This window comes from Gigantopelta aegis, chromosome 10 (assembly GCF_016097555.1).
Source record: "Gigantopelta aegis isolate Gae_Host chromosome 10, Gae_host_genome, whole genome shotgun sequence".
In the NCBI taxonomy this organism is placed as follows: domain Eukaryota; kingdom Metazoa; phylum Mollusca; class Gastropoda; order Neomphalida; family Peltospiridae; genus Gigantopelta; species Gigantopelta aegis.
Window position 1 is genome coordinate 50,496,527 of NC_054708.1, and position 22,933 is coordinate 50,519,459.

The 22,933-nt window shown below is 36.6% G+C and overlaps 1 protein-coding gene across 1 annotated transcript in view; it reads left to right on the top strand.

The window, feature by feature from the left end:
- Nucleotides 1-8,724: 8,724 nt before the first annotated feature.
- The window catches only part of LOC121384560 (glutamic acid-rich protein-like), a 39,198-nt gene continuing 24,989 nt past the window's right edge, over nt 8,725-22,933 (top strand). The window contains exons 1-4 of the mRNA XM_041515013.1: nt 8,725-8,801; nt 16,354-16,804; nt 19,141-19,246; nt 21,565-21,608. Of these exons, the coding sequence (XP_041370947.1) occupies nt 16,361-16,804; nt 19,141-19,246; nt 21,565-21,608 (594 nt within the window). The 5' untranslated portion in view covers nt 8,725-8,801; nt 16,354-16,360. The remainder of the gene's footprint in view (nt 8,802-16,353; nt 16,805-19,140; nt 19,247-21,564; nt 21,609-22,933) is intronic.

Genomic DNA, 22,933 nt, shown 5'->3' on the forward strand with positions numbered 1-22,933 from the left:
TTGGTTGACACTGACTGGTGTTTGACCTAACATTCGATGCTTGGTGTGGTTATAGCTATAGACGACTTTCTCTAGAACATCCATGTACTTGTAAGTAAAGTGTTTTAACATGTAGCGATAGAGACGCATTTTGATGGTCTTAATGACCCGTTCGGCATAACTTGCTTTGGTTTCATTGAGAGCAAACAGCTGCGTTATGCCATGCGACTTCAACAATGCTTTGACCTTATGGTTCTTGTATTCTGACCCTGAATCGGACTGAAACAGCTTGGGTTTTCTGGACTCTGATTTCCAGAATTCTGTCAAAGTCTCTACCACGTCGTTCCCCGTTTTCGACTTGAGTGGTAGCACCCACAAGTACCTGGAGAACAGGTCAATGATCACCATGAGGTATCTCACCCCTTCATTGTATTTAGCCAAACTGACCATATCCATTAGATCGGATTGCCAGTGACTGTCTAACCCTTCCACAACATAGGTATTACGTGGAAACTTTCGCCTCACTTGATGTGTCATGGTATAGGTCTCTTGACCTTTCAACCATGATTTAATACGTGTCAGAGGAATGTTAAATTTACCCTCTGCTTTAACAGCTTGATACAGTTTACTAGGACCTGCATAACTCCCAGGGTGCTTTGCATCGTAGTAAATAGACTCTAGGTACCTTTCCCACCGAGACATGGTTCTCAACTAACATACGTGCCACAAAGTCATGCTATTTATAAATAACAAAAGGATACAACACACAATTTTATTACTAAACAACAAAAATGTAGTGCATAAAATATATGACAAAACATAGTGACAAAAACATTTGTCTCACGCGTGTTTAAAACTGATAATGCCTGAACACATTGTTCACATGGGGGCATCTCGGGGACAGTCTGTAATGTTCCATCACTGGGTCGTCTGTTTTCTGCCATCGGTAGGCACGTAGTCCGCAACAGTAACAGACGACGGCATCGTGATCTCCTGTGTAGAAGAAACCGGCCTTGGAGAGCTCCCTCGGTTTCTGGCGTAACTGTATGGGCCACCACCCAAATGTCTGCATCCGGGCATAGAAATGTCTCATTTCGGGATGATGACAGAACAGGTAACGTCTCGAACAGCAGTCTTCTTCATCCCAGGCAGCGTCTGTGCCACGGGCGGCATCTGTTTGATCTGTGGCTTCTTTGATTTCACCATCTTCATCCATATTGTCACAGGCAACATCTGTTTGATCCATGAAATGAGTACTCTTCTTCTCATCTTGTTTGGTAGCCACTCTTTTGACTGTATGTCTTTCTGAACATTTGCAGACCAAGATGTCGTCCTCGTCGCTACTGCTGCTACTAAGACTGCTCGAATATCCCGATGCCATCTTCTTCGTTCCAGATAGAGTGTAACAAGCCACAAGAATGTAAGAATCATAAAACACGTCTGTTCTCTAGCACAGTCACAAAGCAAATGAAGTGTAAACCATAAATCCATTCTTTTATACCTTCGTCCAAAACAAAACTCGTTCACCACTGGTGACACTCGTTAGGGTTGCAGAAGTTACACTGAAGAAATCCCATCTGGTTTTGATGGTCGTCTTGCATGGCGCAGGGCACAATCGAGTTCAGCTCTGGTACAAAGTCACACATGACTGAAACAGCCTTTCAGTTTCTCCCATTGTTGTAGAGAAAGGAATATTCCCTTCTTCGAAGGTTTCACGGATTTAGTTTCTTCACACCACCACCACTGACGCAGGTCCACCCCAGCAAAGTTCTTGTCGACACTGACATGGACGTTGACACCAAGGTGTCTGAACAATGTTTCGTCTTTCCCCTGGTTTAATGCTGAAATCGTTTCGTCAATTTGGCTTTTACATCCACACAGTTCGATCCACTGTTTAAGACTAAGGACAATACCTCGCTTGGTGGGGAAAGTTTTCCCCTTGTCACTGTCAAATTTCCTTATGTGAATAGCAGTGTCCCCTTTCCATAACTTGGCCACCACGTAGACGTTAGTTCCAAGTTCTAGACGACATCTCGCTTCATCACTTGTGGAACAGGCCATCTCTGGATTGAACGTAGATCTGATCGTTTTCGGCGAGCGAATGATAATGAAACCGTATCTAGCCTTTTTATACTCTTTCGTGTTAGTCTAAGTAGGTCAGGGGCCGGTCTAAGTAGGTCAGGGGCCGGGGTCAGTAGGACGTTGTACACTGCACAGTAGGCCAGTCTAAGTAGGTCAGGGCCACGGAAAGTAGGTCATGGGGCTATACAGGACGAGGTCACGTGACGTCATCAAGGTCAAGGTCACGGAAAGTAGGTCATGGCACCATACAGGCCCTGATACTACTTATAGTTTGTGGAAGTTGCGATTATGTATAGCGACAATCACCGGTTAACTTATTATTAGCATTATTTAAAGTTATATTTATTTTATGAGCTATAGCGAAGAGATCAATGATATAAATGGTTTGTTATTGTAACGATGTACCATTTAGGGCTTGAAAATATTTTTTCACACGTTTTGTAGTCAGTTTTGTATGCTGATCAGTATGGAAAATGGCAAAGCGTTAAATTCACTTGCGATGAAATCATTATTATAACAATATTTCACAAAATCGGTTCTAATATTCATTACATTTATATTTATTAATATATAACTTATAACTGAAGTGAATAAAATAGTTTAGCCACTAAATTTAATTAAACAATTCATGCAAAACAATGTTTAATTTATTTTCACGATATTTACATTTTGGAACGTAAATAAGAATTGTTGTGCTACTATTTTGATATGCGATATCACATTTTTACTGATACTATCGATCATAACATTACATAAAGCATGTTAATTCTAAACTAAAATTAATGTCTGTGCAAGGTTCAAAACCTGCTAATTGACACTTTGGCTTTGTGCCAGAAAATAATTTGAGGGTACGTAATAACAACAAAACAGATACTAAATTTAAACTCTTTCCAAAATGGACACTGCATTTCGTATACTTTGATAAATTTTAATCAGCACTTTTCTTACTATTATCTTTTTTTTTAATTATCAAAATGTATCCATTAATTTCCTAGATTTTAGAGTACGTAATTTTACCCGTAATATCCTCTGGCAGAAACATTGTTTGTGCTTTTAAATATTATATTTACTGGGTCGACGTTTCTGCTGATGGACTATTAGTCCCCGAGTACGCCATTGGCTCCGTTTCAAGTTATAAAATTGCTGTATATACATACAAAATTGTTACGCTAGTAATATTAAACAGTACACGGTCTTAACTACCGGTTCTTGTATTTTTTAAGAAGTCACGTTGGCAGAGTGGATAGGAAAGGAAATGTTTTATTTAATGACGCACTCATCACATTTTATTTACGGTTATATGACGTCGGACATATGGTTAAGGACCACAGATATTGAGGGAGGAAATCCGCTGTCGCCACTTCATAGGCTACTCTTTTCGATTAGCAGCAAGGGATATTTTATATGCATTATCCCATAGGCAGGATAGCACATACCGCGGCCTTTGATGTACCAGTCGTGGTGCACTGGCTGGAGCGACAAATAGCCCAATGGGCCCACCGACGGGGATCGATCCCAAACCGACGGCGCATCAAACGTGAGCTTTACCACTGGGCTACGTCTCGCCCGAGTGAATAGGACGCTGGACTATCAAATGTCATTCGAATTGGTGCAGTTGGTTCGAAACCTGCCAACTGACACTTTGTGTGTTTAAATATTACCATAGTACAAAATTCACTGATCAATTCTGCATACAAATCAGCACTGGAGACAGGTGGGGAAAACGTTAGACGAATTGTGAGTAGCCTGGGTTTAAAAAACAAACAATAATAGGTGTTGGGTTTAATAACGAACACCAATAGTGTAGCCTACCACTCTGCCTAGTGGAATTGTTCCAATTTTGGAACCTCTGCTTCCTAAGATTGTCTCTCAATCCTGTGCCTAACTCGTCCCAGACATGTTTAAGGGTGTATACTACCAAATCAAATCCCATAGACGACAATAGTAATATATGTGGCCAAAACTCCTACCTGCAGTGTATCAGTCGACATAAACGCCACGGACATAAATACTACCACCCCTCACCCTTAAAGTGATTCAGGAAAAAAATTTGGGTCAAGCTGCTCATTTCTGAGATAACGGGTAGCGTCTATGACTACCCTAGTTCCGCACAAAATTCGAGTACTTTTTTTTTTTACAGGTACCCTATACATGTTTCAAGCACAATGCTATTTCACACAGTGGTACTAGGTGAAATAAAACTGCATACATTTTTTGCCCAGATGAAACTATTTGTTTTTACAAGCAACACACTCACTTCTCTATCAAAAGTTGGATGCATCTCGAACTTTGACCCAGCCGGAAGTTATTTGGCTTAGTACTACCTTAATAGGTGACACATCTGGTGACGAGGCTGGCCGATTCATACGCTGGATACCATTTTGTATGAGGAAATATGTTACAACCTTGGCACGATGATATAATTAATGTATGTAGCGAAATTATCAATAACATACTAAATCACACAATCAATAAATATATTCCACAGAAGATTATTCGTGTACGTCCCAATGATAAACCCTGGGTAAATAAAGATATCAGGCAAGCCATTAGAAAACGCAACCGATGTCATAAAAAAGCTAAACTTAAAATATGTTATCAAGTTTCTGTAATAAATGGGTTCTAATTAAATTATAATTAGCATTTTCATAATGTAATATTGTTTTTGTGTAGAACTTTTCACGTAGTGAACTGAAGTGTATTTCAATAATTGATGGACAATGATCACTACACAAGTTTGGCAGCACGATACTATTCCTAACAAGATCAATGTTATTAATAAAAATTGGGTCTAATAGCATTGATGTAGTAGGGGTGATTCTTGTAGGTCCATGTATAATATTTTTCAGATTATTCAGGGTGATTGCGATGTATTTTTAAGAGATCTTCGTTAAAGTCACCTACAATGATAATGTTAGAAAACGTATTTGTACATTTATCGATTAATTAATCAGTTTTGTCCCAGTATGATATTCTGGCATTATTCTATATATGCATACAATGAGAAACTTATTGGTACCAGTATTGATTTCTACACATATTACTTCAAGGTCCATAAAGTCAGGTTCATTAAAACGTTTGGCAATTGAGTTATTTCGAATACAATGTGTATATTAACATTCCTCCCCCATTATCAGTTTGTCTGTCTCTACGGAATGGTGCAGGATTTAGAAAGTTATCAATTGCTATATCAGAACTATTCACATTATTACTTAATCGGGTTTCTGTTACGCATATAATATCACAATCACCAAGTTCAGTATTTATTAGGTCTATCTTATTCCTTACTGAGTTGACATTGATGTTAGCTATTTTAATATTACGTCTACCATATTTAGAGGTATCTGGACCAGGGTTGGGATGAATATCCCAGAAGGTAAGGAGAGGTAATGGCAGTACAGCTAATAAGAATAAGAGATTAAAGAATCGAGATGACTTGCCGTTCACCAGGGAATCCTGCACGACAACAGGATAATTATGGAGGGAACTCATTTTGTAATATTATTTTATATATTTTTCCAGTGTAGTTGTAGGACCCTGTGAGCACTAACTTGAATTTTGGTTTAATACAATTTTGGAAATGAAAGGAGGGCTTCAAACAATAGGAAATTATATAGAAAAAGCAATAAAAAGAAAAATAGTATAGGATAATATGTACAGCATGGTATATATCGGTGAAGGAAAATTAATTATTGTTGTTAATATGAATTTAGAATAAGAAATGGAAATAATCAGTATATTGATGCAATGGACAGTAGCATGTGGTACTATGGTTCAGAAGATTAGATAAGCAAGTTGTCTCATACATACATACATACATACATACATACATGCGACAATTTATGAGGCCAGAAAGGATTTAATTATCCCCTGCGCCAGTGCGTTAATATCTATGTATGTAATAGTCAACCTCGACATACATACAATATATAGATATTCATACATCAATACATACTAGCCAGTGCCAGGTCTGCCCACTGTTTCATGCACGTAAGCGGGATCGACCGCGTAGATTGTAGACCCCATGCATGTGGTAGAGTTAAAGAGCATCCTTTTTATGGATACCTCAGTAGCTTAGAGCGCATTGAGGTTAGTCTACACATTTACGGGCGATTCGGTGCCACAGGTTCGAGTCCCAGCAACGGCATGTGACAATTTGTGAGCCAGAAAGGATTTAATTATCCCCTGCGCCAGTGCGTTAATATCTATGTAACAGTCAACCTCGACATACATACAATATATAGATATTCGTACATACATCAATACATCAATACATACATACATACATACATACATACATACATACATACATACATCAATACATACATACATACAAACAAAAGAAGCATATATACATATTGTATAACAGGCTAACTCAAATTATTTGGATGTTAGGCATGCAGTAGAATAGGCAAACACATATTATTCAAATATCTGGCATATACAAATAAGTCCTGCAATTGGACAACAAGTAATACTGAACTATTTAGGAGCATAACAATAATCACTAATAACAAATATACATGTTTAGTGTTCAACAGATAAGCACAAATCATTAGGATAGTTATGATACACAGATAAACAATAATAAAGATAGATACAGGAAAGTATATCTACAAATATGCACAAAAATACATGTAAACACATATATACATACAATTAAACATACATACATACCCCATACATAAACACATAGCCTGCATGGGCACATATACATAGGCCTACATACCATACATAAACACATATAGCCTGCATGGGTACATATTAATAGGCCTACATACCATACATAAACACATAGCCTGCATGGGCACATATACATAGGCCTACATACCATACATAAACACATAGCCTGCATGGGCACATATACATAGGCCTACATACCATACATAAACACATATAGCCTGCATGGGCACATATACATAGACCTACATACCATACATAAACACATATAGCCTGCATTGGCACATATACATAGGCCTACATACCATACATAAACACATATAGCCTGCATGGGCATATATACATAGGCCTACATACAATACATAAACACATATAGCCTGCATGGGCACATATACATAGGCCTACATACCATACATAAACACATATAGCCTGCATGGGCACATATACATAGGCCTACATACCATACATAAACACATAGCCTGCATGGGCACATATACATAGGCCTACATACCATACATAAACACATAGCCTGCATGGGCACATATACATAGGCCTACATACCATACATAAACACATAGCCTGCATGGGCACATATACATAGGCCTACATACCATACATAAACACATAGCCTGCATGGGCACATACACATAGGCCTACATACCATACATAAACACATAGCCTGCATGGGCACATATAGGCCTACATAGGCCTACATACCATACATAAACACATAGCCTGCATGGGCACATATACATAGGCCTACATACCATACATAAACATATATAGCCTGCCTGGGCACATATACAAACTGATATACATGGTTTGTAAAATAGTTAAGCAAATTAATTAGATGCTCCTAATACATAAATATATGATATATACAGATTTTTGTTTTAGACATGTGTTGGTGGTCCGGGTATGCATCTTTCCGACACATTATTAAGGCTCATGTTTGAGTTTACTATACCTTTATATCAACATAGGTTATTTATGTTACTTCAGTTAACGTCGCGTTACGATACTGACATGAAACTTGGCGACAGAGTAACATTTGCCACCAAAATATTTTTTGGTAAATGAAATTCATGTTTACATGCTGTAATATGAAAAAAACCTTTTAATAATATCAAAAACTTATTTATTTGTTAACTATTCACTCATATTGATGATAGCCTTGACAACATATCGCTTCCCCTACACTGGCAACATGCAGGTTTTGCTGACACCTGATAGCATTAGCATAAAAAAAAGGTTCATAACCAGCGAACTTGAGAAACAATATCTTGGGGAGAATAATGACTTAATATTGTAAGTTACTATTTAGTTACAAAACATGAGAATCTTGTGAGTATTATTGAAAAAATTAACTCCTAAAGGCTGGCGACATCAAAATGGGACTTTATCTGATAATGACCCTACTAGGCTACTATACAGGATTATTACTACTGTTCAGGATTTTATTAATTTGTAGCTATGTTACAATTAAGAGGGTGGAGGATAAAACACAAATGCCAAATTTTGCGTTACATAATTGTTAAACGCACTGGCGTAGGAAGCAGGGGTGGAGGCAAGGGGACATGTGCCCCCACTTTTCAGATATTTAGCTTTATAATTGCTTTTATAATAGCGTAAAGGTATGTAAATATGTGTATATGTGTGTCCCCCCCCCCCCCCCCCCCCTTGGCACCTTCCTACACCACTGAAACGGATCCAAACATTATTACGTATTATGTAAGGTAAAAATTAAAACAAAACAGCTTTGTTCTTTAAAATTGAAAGATGAATGTGCACCTGATATTATAGTCCGTGTGTGCATATTTTTCTACATTTTGGTGTTTAGCACGACCCACTCCGTTTTTAGTGACATCGAGTGACGCTAACGTTCGCGAACTATTTGACTGGTCCCCGATATGGTTATTTAATTTAACGTGAAGCGTATACACTTGTTTAATGAACAGTTTACAACTGTGAAGACTGGCTGAACTCGGGTCAGTTTCTCGTTATCAGTCGGCCATTTTGGTTCGAGTTAAAATTGATGGGAGAAGAGTATCTGTTCTTGGGTAATGCTTGTTTTTAACATGTTTTTATTTTTATTTTATAGCTTTTTAAAAAATAAATAAAAAATAATACATAGTTTTAGTTAACATAACAAATCAATCATGAGTTTCCTGGGCTAGTTGAACAACGTGTGGGATTCCAAATTTCGGGTCAGCCTATTTACTGTCCGGAGCCCGAAAATAACTCTAAGACAAAAACAGAACCCGTATGTTCATGCCGAGGTGTATATTGGTCATTCCAACACAGTTTTGAAGGAATGCCAAACCGATAAATGTCACCTGATAGTGATAAGTACACCATTGTTGTACTGGGATCAGGCTAAAACGGAACCACTACCAAAACGGAACCATTTTCGTTGGCGAAAACGGAACCGATTGTGGCTATAACGGCACCTCACTGTATTGGCTAAAACGGAACCACACATAATAGAGAGAGAGAGAGAGAGAGAAAAATGAAAAATCATGACTTAGGTTTATTGCCGAATAAAGCCGGTCAAAATCGTATTATTCAACATGTATGCGAAACCGTGGATTGTGCTACGATAGGAATTAACACTTACCAAATCTTTTGAGTTGTTATTACTGTAGACTGTTGATTATCAAGCATTTAAGTTACTAGAATTACACCTGTATTGCTAACTATTAATCCCCATTACCGATTCCATCTAGCCGGAGTGTCGCAGACAAAACATCAAAGCTCACGATCATGACGATGTTCACTGCACAGCCTTGCCGGGCTTGCTGAATCCGGGTCGTTTCGCCCCCGAGTCGTTTCGCCCTTATTCCCGTTCGCCCCGAGTCATTTCGCCCTTAGAATGAGTCGTTTCGTCCTCCATATGAGTCGTTTCGCCCCTATGTATTGGGGTGGTCCGAAACAATATGTGGACAACTACAATAAATTTATTTTTCGTTAGATTTTACCCACATTTTGTCCAGACAGAAATCTTGAAAAAAACAATGGCATGGAAAGAAAGATTCCACATACTAGATGATAACCATGTCACCTGTATCGACTACGCTGATTTTGTGCCAGCTTCCATTTTGACTTTTTATGGTTATGGAATATTCTACAAGAGGGGTGAAAGGATATATATGACTTAATCTAACAACCATTGAATGTAATAACATAAATGCAAATGTGATGACGTCATATTATTTTATTATTATTAATATTAGTTGATTGTTTAAAGATACCACTAGAGATCATTGATTTTATATTAACTGTTTTAGAGTTTTTCACCCCTCTTGAAGAGTATTCCATAAAAAAAAAAAAAATGGCAGACAGCAGAAAACTGCATGTATTTTGCCCTAAACTGGCTGTAACGAGAACAGACATCGATATGTTATGGTCAGTTCAAGATTACCGTATACTGCAAACAGTCGTCTGTAAACAATGGGTTTTTGTTATGAATAGTTCAGTTTCACAAAACTTTTGAAAGTGCCACAGTGAACCATTTTTAAGTACATGTATATAATGTGTAAAATATAAAACAAGAAACAAATGTGTTCTTAATTTTTTTTTACTGTTCACAAAAATGTTTGTACAGTATATGTCTCTCTCTCTCTCTCTCTCTCTCTCTCTCTCTCTCTCTCTCTCTCTCTCTCTCTCTCTCTCTCTCTCTCTCTCTCACATTTAAATGAATTAATAAGGACAATATAAAAGTATTGTTGCATTAAAAACAAGATTTTAAATAATAGAATTAAAAACATCTGTTTATTTGATATATACATACATTTTACATTTCTGGTGTCACCTAAGCATTTGTGTTATATATTAAAATATTTGTTTCACCGCCACAATGTGTTACTAGTACTAGTACTACTGAAACTTATTTTCTTTTTTTAATCCAGTGCATCATGTATCTGAATAAATCCTTCACATATTTATTCACTGTCTTCTCTTCTGTCCTGTTCTCTAATCTGGTGGTCCGTAAAGACCGACACACCTCTTCAGGAATGTGGACGTCGACATTTCTTTATTCATATATTTCTCCCAGGCCTCGTGAAGTCCCAGTTCAACGTGGGAAAATCGGCTACTTCTGTCTCTCTCCAGGTCATCTGCACTCACGTTCAGTTCCACAACTCTTGCCTCCTTTACGAGCAACATCACCAGTTGATAAAAGCCTAGGCCAGCATGAACAGCTTTTTTGTTCAGTCTGTTGTGCCATCCTACAAATAAATGAAGTAAAAAATCATTACAACAATTAAAAACAAATTGTATAAATAACATGTAACTAAAAAAAAATTATTTTTCGTTTGAATGTCTATTAATATATTCACCTTCTACATCATTGTTTGTCCGGATGGTGTGTCTGAAAACACACCAGGATGGCACATCAAACACCGAGTTCCTCACCCACTGCCTCTCCATGTAGGTTGTCAATTCTGTCAGTTGTGCTGTGTTTGCCCGTCCTTTCAGCTCCTCAAAAGTCTCCACGATATGGGCAGCTGGTAAAAAAGGCAGAGCCATCAGTTGTCGGATGTAGCTGTACATAGCCTGCCTCTTTTTGTATGTTGTAACCAGCCCTAGGTCTTGAACCTTTCGCCAAATGGCCTTGGACCAATGAAACACGCATCCCTTGACCTCAACATCAGGGAACACATCTCGAATTGCCTGCCAGGCACCTGAAATGATAAAAAAAAGAGTATGAATTAATCAGCTTACATACATACATACATACATACATACATACATACATACATACATACATACATACATACATACATACATACATAAATACATTACATAAATACATTACATAAATACATAGATATTCATACATACATGTACATTACATAGATAGATATTCATACATCAATACATACATACATACATACATACATAGATAGATATTCATACATTAATACATACATACATAAAATTGTATTTATAAGTTTCTTGTTTTTACAGTAATTACTCATTATACTACAAAGATATATTTGTTTAATACCGATTCTATTCGAGATCAAGAAAAGGCCCAAAGAGGCCCAAATTCAAGTAATCACATAGGCTACTCATGCTAAGGATGACCTGCTAATTAAGCAGACAATCCCCTGCAAGGCTATATTGTACCAGGAGTAAATATCCCTTCAGATTCTTTTAACTGCTAATTAAGCAGATAATACCCTGCAAGATTCTCTTGTACTCTCAGTTTCTCCGAGCTGCTAAATAAACAAACAATAGACTCGCTCAATGATTACATCTGTATGTGATTTTCTAAGGGGAACTCTTAGTTTGTAGTACCCAAAACGAGTATATTCTCACAAATTCTTTTTAAAAAACCCACAAAACACGCTTTATTTTAAAACATTTTAATAACAAAATAGGCATTATTTTAACAAAAATGCCATACAACAATTTTTTAAACATATCTTTTTAATGACAAAAATGCCATACAACAATTTTTTAAACATATCTTTTTAATGACTTTTTTAATGTAAACTGAAGCAAATGGACCTAATTAGAAGAAAAAAACACAAAATGTAATAATATTTCAGACTCTCTGTTTAAAAAAGCACAAAACGCATTATTTTAAAACATTTTAATAACAAAATACACATTATTTTAATAACAAGGACAACAACAATGCCATATATAGCATACAACAAGCATTTTTAAAATTTAAACTGAAGCAAATGGACCTTTTAATATTTCATCAGTATAGATGTAAACATGACACGTCAATGGATATTACAGAGGCCAATTTTGCAAATTTGCAAAAAAGCGGTCACTCCCCCTCCCCCCCCCCCCCACACACACACCAAAGCACTTTATAACTAATATATCGACAATATCATTGTGTAGGCTAGTCTTTGTACTTATTAATATAAAATACATCAGGCCCGTAGGAACTGGGATGGTGTGACTGTGAGGGGAGGGGTTATATTGCATATAATAACATACATATAAATGGTGTTTATAAAGGGTTACAAATTGATCATCTATATCTGATTTGCAACTAGAGTCACGTGAACAAATTTATTCACAAACATGAGGGCGAAACGACCCTGTATAGAGGGCGAAACGACACGGGGCGATCGGGAATAAGGGCGAAACGACCTGATACCGGGCTTGCTTGGTTAAGTACACAACAATCGATTGCTTGTTTTGTAAATAAATAAACATCATTTTACTTTATTACGTCTGACTTCCTTCATGAGATCTGTTAGTTGTTGCTGTGTTTAAAAAGGTAATAGAGTAAATTAGTGCCTTCAGTACAACTGTTATTTTTAGCTTGAGCACGTGCTAAGATGATGCTTGATGTCGCTTATCGAGGCCCTTACTATGTAGCCCAAAAATAACAACACTAATGTATATAAACAATTTCATTTATTTAATTCACATACAAATGAACTATGAGCAATCATGTTATAATAGCATATATTGTTTTCTCATTGGGAATGCGAGATAAATAGGTTTTGATTTTGGTGCCGTTTTAGCCATCGATTTTGGTGCCGTTTTAGCCAACGCAGGTTCCATTGTGTCCACAGATTTTGGTACCGTTTTAGCCAACACAGGTTCCGTTTTGTCCAATTTGGTTCCGTTTTCGCCTGGGGCCGTTTTGGCACGGTTCCGTTTTCGCTATAACCCGAAATTGTTTTTAAATGATTCAGTTAGGGACCGCGGACACTTTTTAAATATGACAAGAATGATATTGATTGTTTGCTATACTGAAGAAATACCTTTAAAAGAAAGAAAGAAAAAAAAATTCAATTAGCCCTGACCCCCCCCCCCCAAAAAAAAAATTTGTAATCAGGGTAGGTAACTCTGTTTTGCCAAAAAAATTAAAACCCGAAACGTTTGGCACACTCAAAATTGTAGGAATGTATTCATTATTTTCAAATAAAATGCCTTCAGTACCATTAATATAATCATTATAATCGACTAATTGGTCATTATAATACCCATCCACCCCCAAAAAGGGTTCAACATAAGAAAACGGCCATTTTTGTTGCATAAGCATATATCATACATGATGTGGAATGTAATAAAACTCATTTGTGCATTACAAATGAACATTACCATCATCGTCATGTGCTACATATAACTCCTCATTCGTTACCTGCATTATCACAGCATTCAATTGTACAGAGTAAAGAGCAGCAGTCGGCCATGGAAAAAGTGATATACGGGTCAATGGTCAATATGTAAGAGGACAAAATGTGTACCATTAATGTATCTTGTCAAAATGTCAACTTGTGTGTGTGTATTATATGAGAGATGGAGAGAAGTGAGACAGTGAAAGAGGGGGAGAGAGGAAAAGGAGGACAGAGCAAGAGATATAACAGATGTATGTGTTAGGTTTTGGGAAATTGAGTTTCTTCATAATTACAAAATTTTGAATAATAAGAGAGAATGTTTCATTGTTGTTTGTATGGCTTATTAGCCAGCCTGTCTTTGATTTTTACAAAATAAGTTAGTGGCATGCTGTGTTATTGAAACAATTATATACACATTTAGTGCTGTCATTGTCAAAGGTGTGCAAACAGTGGTATAATTGGTGAAACGAAAAGTTGTAGAGTACATGGTTAGGATTTTAAAAAGTTTTTTTTACACATTAAGTATAATGTCAAAGTTGACATTTTTACCTGGGTACCACTTTAATTGATTACAGCCAGTGCTCCACAACTGGTGTAACAAAGGCTGTGGTGTGTACTATCCTGTCGTTGGGATGGTGCATATAAAAGATCCCTTGATGCTAATCGAAAAAGAGTAGGCCATAAAGTGGCGACAGCAGGTTCCCTCTCACAATATCTGTGTGGTTCTTAACCATATGTCTCATGCCATATAACCGTAAATAAAATGTGTTGAGTGTGTCGTTAAATAAAACATTTCCTTCCTTCCACTTTAATACTAATATTAATAGTTGATATTTTGACTTGACATTTTTTCCAGTGACATTTTGTCCTACATCCGTTAATTATAAAGATGTGGTTATGGGGATTATTTTTATGTGATTTCCTAACAACAGATGTGTCAGGGCCACAATAAATGTATTCATAATAACAAATCATTGAAAATGTAAACAAATATCCACCATCTTGGATTGTAGTAAACAGACAAACAGGAAGATGTTGTTAACATCACAGTTATACAATAAATCAAAACATCTAAATTTTGTCATGTACTGCAAGAGTAATAAATTAAATTTAATTACCTCACAAAAATAAATACTTGCAATAACGACAACAACACTATTTTTCAATAATTAAATGCGATATCGCTACTTTTTCACTTTGCCACTGAATAAAACGTAAAGTGGCAAGTTAAACGAGTTCTATATTTGTTATAAAGTTTTATCAATGTATTTTATACCTGATACAAGTACTGGTATTCTTCCAATATTAAACAATAAATATTTTATAGACGTTAACTAACATGTGCTTTTCAAACCTTGCATTCGGCAATGGTGTAACGGATGTGAGTGGCGCTACCAGTCTTCCGGTGCGGTCTCTAATTCAGTATTTGAAAACAAACTTGATGACATATCGTCAGATTCCGAAAATGATGTTGTAATAGGACGTCCAAAACTACATATAACTATTTTCTGAGCCACATAAGAACCGTGTTACGCGATAAAGGGAATGTCGACAATACACCGCTTGAAATAACTGGCAAGTATGTTGCTATTGGAATCGGTGAAGAAAATGCTTTAATAAATGCTTATTTTCCGTTCCAACCAGTGGACCACAACTGGTTCATTAAAGACTGTGGTGTATGCTGTCATGTCTGTGGGAAAGTGCATATAAAAGACCCCTTGCTGCTTATTGAAAAGAGTAGCAGCTTTTCTCAAAAGAAATATGTCAGAATAACCATATGTTAAATAATGTTTGATGTCCAATAGCCGGTGAAAGGTGAGGGCAGGACGTAGCCCAGTGGTAATGCGTTCTCTTGATGTGTGGTCAGTCTGAGATCGATCCATTGGGTTATTTCTCACTCTAGCCAGTACACCACGACTGGTATATCAAAGGCTGTGGTATGTGCTATCCTGTCTTATGGGATGGTGCATATAAAAGATCCCTTGCTGCTAATCAAAAAGAGTAGCCCATAAAGTGGTGACAGCAGGTTTCCTCTCTCAATATATCTGTGTGGTCCTTAACCATATGTCTGACACCATATAACCGTACCAGCCTCGGTGGCGTTGTGGTTAGGCCATCGGACTACAGGATTCCAGTCGAGGCATGGGATTTTTAATCCAGATACCGACTCCAAACCCTGAGTGAGTGCTCCGCAAGGCTCAATGGGTATGTGTAAACCACTTGCACCGACCAGTGATCCATAGCTGGTTCAACAAAGGCCATGGTTTGTCTTTCTCTCTTTCCATATAACCGTAAATAAAATGTGTTGAGTGCGTCGTTAAATAAATAAAAAAAATTCTTTCGTTATATAAAATTCTAAAATACATTATACGGTTGTCGCATATACAGCCTCATCACTACGAGTCTGTTTTGCCGTATTTTTATGACCAAATATTTTATGATATGATTATAAAAAAATCATGTGATCTAGTCATGTAGTTATTAATTAAAAAAAACCTAACTTTTTTTGTTGTAGAAACAACATGAACCGTAAAAGCAGCCGGTTTAGTGGTCTTGGTAATATGGGTCCTGGTATTCTGGGTGACAATCCCAGGATGGTTTCTCACGATGGACCAGGAGCTGGTCTGCTGGGTGACCTACCTATACCAGGAGTTGGTGGTATGCAGCAGAACATGATGGGCAACAACTTGGGGCTGCTTAGTGGCGACATTGAGGCTTTGCTACAGCAGCGACAACTGGCGCAGCAGCTTAGCATGAGAGAATCGCAGCTTGCCATGGCCACTAACATGCTCCAGCAACAGAGCCAGATGCTGGATGGAATGTCGCCTGCATCCATTGGTAATATGGGTTCAGAGCGAATGCAGGGTGGAATGATTCCATCATTGCTCGATATGCCATCGCAGCACATGAGGAAACGACCGATGGAAATGGATAACATGGATATTAAACGTCAAAGACAGGATGGGGTGAGCACACTGCTTGTCATCACTGAATTAGAATCTGTATCGCGACAGATAAAAAGCTTAGTTACTGTAAACGCTGTAATCTCGATTCCTTTCAATATATCGAGATTTGGTCATGATCCAGCATGCTTAGTTACTGTAGATAAAACAAATCAAAGTATCCCCAACATAAAAGGAAAACTTTATATCAGCTGATTTCATTCTTCACAGAAAACTTTATATCAGCTGATTTCATTCTTCACAGAAAACTTTATATCAGCTGATTTCATTCTTCACAGTGGCCATTATTCTTTGCTTCTAGCCTGTCATGTACTACCACCAATTGGTGTATAGTGGTTTGGCTGAAAGAAAGATGTCATTGAAGTAGAACCTATCTATCGACAGATAAAAACCTTAGTTACCTTACACTTGGTAATCTTGATATCGAGGGTTGGTCATGATCCACATGTTTAATTACTAAAAATATCCCCTCCATAAAAAGAAAATTTATATATCAAACTGATTTTATTAGTTCCCTATCGGTCCAACCGGAGGGGAATATACATTGTAGCTTTCATCTCCATCTCTGTCTGTCCCACATACAGTTTTCCATTTGTTTTTGTTAGAAAGCCTTGAGATATTGACCTGAAATTTGGTCTATAGTTTTATCATGCACTATTGCAGATCAATTTTCATGGCGATTTTCGATGGAGTTATGGACCTTGAATTTAGGAGATATCAAAATTTGTTTTGCAGACTTTTGTATATACCCATATAACTTTTATGGTAATTTATCCACTTTTCACAGAAGTATGACCCTTGAATTTAGTAGATAACGAAAAAGATTTGAGCTCAGTAGTGGACATGTATTGCTTTAGCAGTACTTTCATAATGCTTGTTCTTCATAGTGGCCATTAGTGGTCATACTACCACAAGTTTGTGTTAAATGATGTGGCTGAAAGATCGATGTGCTGATGGCTGAATTTCTTCTTTAAAAATCATTACTGTAATGTACAGGTCATTTGTTTTTGAGGAATTAATCACTATTTTGTTCAGAAACTTGCTTTAGTTGTGGACCATTGTATGTAAATATTCTACTTTGAAATGATTGTTATTTTTCAGCTATTGTTCTCTTGTAGCAAATGGTGATCATTACAGATGAACATTTGTCCTCCCAGTGTTTCATTGGAGGCAGTGCCCAGTTGGAAAAGTTGACTACAGCAGGGGTGGATAAAATGAACCCATTTTATTTGTTTTAGTTCTGTCCTTTGGGTGAAGTTTTCCAATCACTGCTGTAGTTATTACTTTGCAATATGGTTGCTATTCAGATGGATACCTCAGTCCATTATATTTTATCACAATTCACAGACTAACCCTCTTCTGTGGTTGGAGGTTCTGACATTTCGCTGTGGAACCAGTTACATTTCTGCTTCATCTTGCTCCAGAACAGTTTAAAAAAAAAAATGTTATTCAAATTTCAACAAGCTGGTTCTTGCACAATTTGATGTTTTTTAAATACCATCAGGCTTGTGTAGTTGTGCATGTCTTAGGGTCCTCGGTCACTGCAACCAAATTAGGGATATGCATGTATTAAAATCATAAAAAAAATAATTTCAATATGCATTATTTTGGACTTCATAGTATCAACTCTTGAAAACATTTTCAGATCTTCAGTAAAAAAAAACCCAACAAAAATTGCATGTTCATTGTAATGTTCTTCAACCTGAAATTGCTTTCTTTACTTCAAAATAATTCTACAGTTCTTTAACATTTACGAGAATAATGTACAAGTAGTTGGTCCAAATGAAATGGACCTTTCAGTAGATATTTCTACTTGTACATTTAATTCTCAATCCTTGGAAGAGCTACATTGAAGAAACATTTGTGTTTTGTTTTCCTCAAACAGCAATGCTAAATAAAATTACGTGAAGCCATTAATGTATTTTAAGAAGCATATTGATGTTACACTTTTCTATCATCGGTGCCTAGATATTTTCCATACATTATGTGTATGTGTATTCTTTTGCCACAATGATCAAGAAAAGGATGGTTTTACTTAATTTCATAGCAAGCTTCCAGCATACATGTATCATTTGTACCCATCAATCCCTTGACCAGATAGCCCTTCAGTTGTCAAAAGTGATGCAAGTATTACTGTGAAAGCTTGATTTGAATGATAAAATGTTGCCAGATATGATGTCACAACTATGTGTCCATGGATGAATCTTAAGACCTGTTTTTTCAAGCCCACTGATCCAACAGATACACACACTCCCATTTCCAGTGACCAGCATTCCCATCTGTTCAGACGGTGCTATTTCACTTTCTCATTTTTCTGGCAACCTTTCTGACGATTTCAGTCTGGACGAATTTCAAGATGGGATCAAAGTATGGAAGAAGATGAAGGACATTTTCGAAGGCGTTCACCTAACAGAGACCACTTCCATAGACGGTCACTTGAATCAGGTAACCTCAGATTTTTGTTTTTTTTAGAATTCTACATATTCTGGGAAAGGAATATTTCTTCTCATTCATCAGATTTGCCACAAAGACCAGTAACCATCCCCATAATACACCTCATTTCTTACAGTTATATTCAATTGTTTGATGCAGTCCAAATTGTTTTTATAAGCTTTATCCATACTCAAGGTGAGTTACCCATGCCCCCATATCCTTCCTCAAAGCAAAACAATTTTTTTTAATATAGATTTCATCTACATGTATTTATGAACATTACAGAATACAATTCTTGAGTACTAAAATTTTATAACACATTTGGGGGCAACCCAGAAGACTACAACTTGTGAAATATTGGTGCCTAAAGTTGTTTTCAGCGATAATGTACTCATCCCATGCTCTGTCTGTAAAACCCATTGCAGTTCAGAGCACATGGCATCCTCCGACGACCGTTCTGTTCACCATATTTTCGGTTTTTCTCCGTGTGCTGCAGACCGTATATTGCTTTTACATCTGACAAAAGTATTTCTTCAGATCGCGCTTGCAAGTTTTGAGCATTTTTAACGGTGTTTTGTGAAGACATGATGCAGTACCACTGAAATGAATTCACAGCATATCTGAACTTACCAACCACACCAGTTGTTACTTCTATGAAGGAATGATGGCTTGATCACAAACCAGTTGGGAAACATTCTTGATTTAAAATTTCAACGAAGTGAATTACATCGAAAATAAAAAGTTGTTTCAACCCATCACGACACATTTAATATGCGTGGTTTGTCGTGCATGAATGTTGCTTCTTGCAATTTCCTTGAATTACATTTGTACAGATTATTAATAATATCTATATGCAAAATGGTCTTTGTGTTTGTATGTGAATGCATTCATTTCAGCTTTGACTGAACTAAATTGTATTTTTGAAATACTCTATTATCCACTTAGGCTAGATGCATTATAAAATCCATTTCTGAAACTCATCTGAACTTATTTTATGAGCCTCTGATATATATATCGGGGCTTGGCTTTAACACGAGCCATGCAGCAAATTGCCTCAATGTCCTCGTCATATACCCCAGTGCCCTGACAATTACACAGCCTCATGGCAGACTGGTCATGCGTTATTTTGCAGGTTTCTAATTGGTCATCATACTGAAATGTGACTCCTGAATTCTATTTCAAACATTAAAAATATTTACATTAGTTCAGTTTAGACGGCAGGACATATGATGGCTTTTAGATGGGGGCAATTGGTTGAGATGCACGTGAATCAACACATGCAGTGCTGTTGTTGTATTTTGTTGGTATGTTAACCTTGTTGCCCTGCATTCTGGCTGTTGTGCCCTAAAAATCTCCATTATTCAAGGTTAAATGACCTTGCCCACTAATTTGCAAAAGTCCAGTCCTGTTTGCTTCATTGGCATGTTCGGTTTTACCAAAAGAATGTGTCATCCGAGATGGCATTTAAAAGCAGAAAGTTGAATATGGTTTTGAACAGACGTTCTTGTTGTTGATAGAACAACTTGGACCCTGATTATAAATGTTCATCACATTTGTTTGTTTTCACAACTGAAGATTTTGAGGTTTGTTGTTTTAATACCTTGCTGAAGTCAAATAAAGATATTTTTCTCTTCATAGTATATTTTGGTTTTACTCATAATCTTACCCTATTTTAAAATTATTTCTTTCAAAAATGTATTCTTTGTAGGTACTAGATACATTTGCCTGAGAGTTGTAAATATTCATCAGATACTTGTTATAGTAAAAGTTTTGTAATTCACTACTATCATGTACTTTTGGGGGATATATTGTTGGGAGGAAATTAAATAATTTTTGGTTAAAATTGTCTTTTTTCTCTCTTTTTTTGTTTGAAGGGGGAGTTCTAAATATTTTTAGTAATGCATGCTACTCTAATTATAGTTAAAATTAAAACAATTCTGATCCTTTAGCTGTTAACTTAGTGTTTAGTCTGTATGCTATTGCTAGTCAAAACCATAATACAATGTCAACATTTATACATTGTCTTTGTGCTATGTTGATTAAATTCTGCACAAAATGAAGTCGTCTTCATTAATAAAACACTGTATTAGAGAAGATAAGAGTTGGTGATAAAGAACTGCTCTAAACAATGATGCCACGTAACATAAAAATTCAATCATACCTACAGATAGCACTGTTTAATCTGCATTTTCAAACACCTGATACATGTTCATTTGATCTCTCGTTACAACTATATTAGTTGACCTGCTACCATACTTTGTTTAAGAATTGTTGAATGCTGTGTCACATCTACTGTGTTTATAAATAATAATTATTTTTGGCTGTTTTAGGTCGCAGATCAATGTCACCGAGGCGAGATCGTTCCGGGATGAGGGTAGGTACATGTAACCATAGCAGACACAACTAAAAAAAAAAAATCCATACAAATTTTGTTTATAAAAAAAAAAGTTTTATGTAATGATACATGAAATTTGTTAATACATGTACTTGAAGAAATATAATTACACAAAAAGCAATATTATGCTCAAAATTGTATGATACTGTCACTAAAATGGTGGTGTTAACATTTGTTAAGAGCAAATGTGCTGGTCTGTCCTGTATTGTAGAAAAATCAGGAAATTGGTCTCCTAGTGATCTATTAAAGGCTTGGGACACATTTACTTTGAAATGCCTTTTTTTCTTTCTGTTTGTAATTGTTTAATATTTACTAGCTGACTTTGATGCATTTCATCAGCAATTAAATACCATTGCTTTTGTTCTCCTTAACACAGTTCTGTGAACCCTCTCTCTCTGCTCTTGTAACATCTTTATAAGCACCTTGTTCAGTGACAGTGAGCCAATGCTGACATTCACGAACTATCTTGCTGGTCCTTGATGTGGTACTGGCTGAACTCTACTCGGGCTTAAGATCATGCAGTCGGTTTTTTTGCTAAACATTTGCAAAATATTTTAACTGGTTCCTAAAGTGGTGAGAGCTTGTAGCCCAATGGATAACGCGTCTGACACGGATTCCAGATTCATTCAGTTTTAATTTGTAATGTAAAATCTAGTCTAGCAAGCATTGGCAAAAAATGTCATCCATGTGCACAGTATAATGCATGTAATTGGAAGTTTTAAAACAAATATTTTATTAAGCATGGTGAGATGAGATAAGTTGATTGTCACTGATACAGTGATAATGCATGCAATGACTTAACACACTGAACTATATAGTATATGTATCTTTTGTGCTTCTGAATCACAGAACTTAAGGAAGCTTTAGTTTAGACTCTGTTCCAGCCAGTGTACCACAACTGTTATATCAAAGGTTGTGGTATGTATTACCCTGTCTGTGGGATGGTGCATATAAAAGATCCCTTGCTGCTAATCGGAAAGAGTGGTCCATTAAGTGGCGACAGCTGGTTTCCTCTCAATATCTGTGGTCCTTAACCATATGTCTGATGCCATGTAACTGTAAATAAAATGTGTTGAGTGCGTTGTTAAATAAAACATGTTGTTTCTTTTTAAAAGGGACACCCAATGGCCGATGTGTATTTTTGTGCCAGTGTGTTGTTAAACATTCAGTCATTCATTCTGTTTAAGAGTACACGATGTCATGTGGTAATCTTTTTGCAAACAGATTCTTTTCATCACTTCTTTACACTGCCACCGGTTATTTCTCTTCCCACCAAGCTATTTCATTCAACAAAATATTTTTCA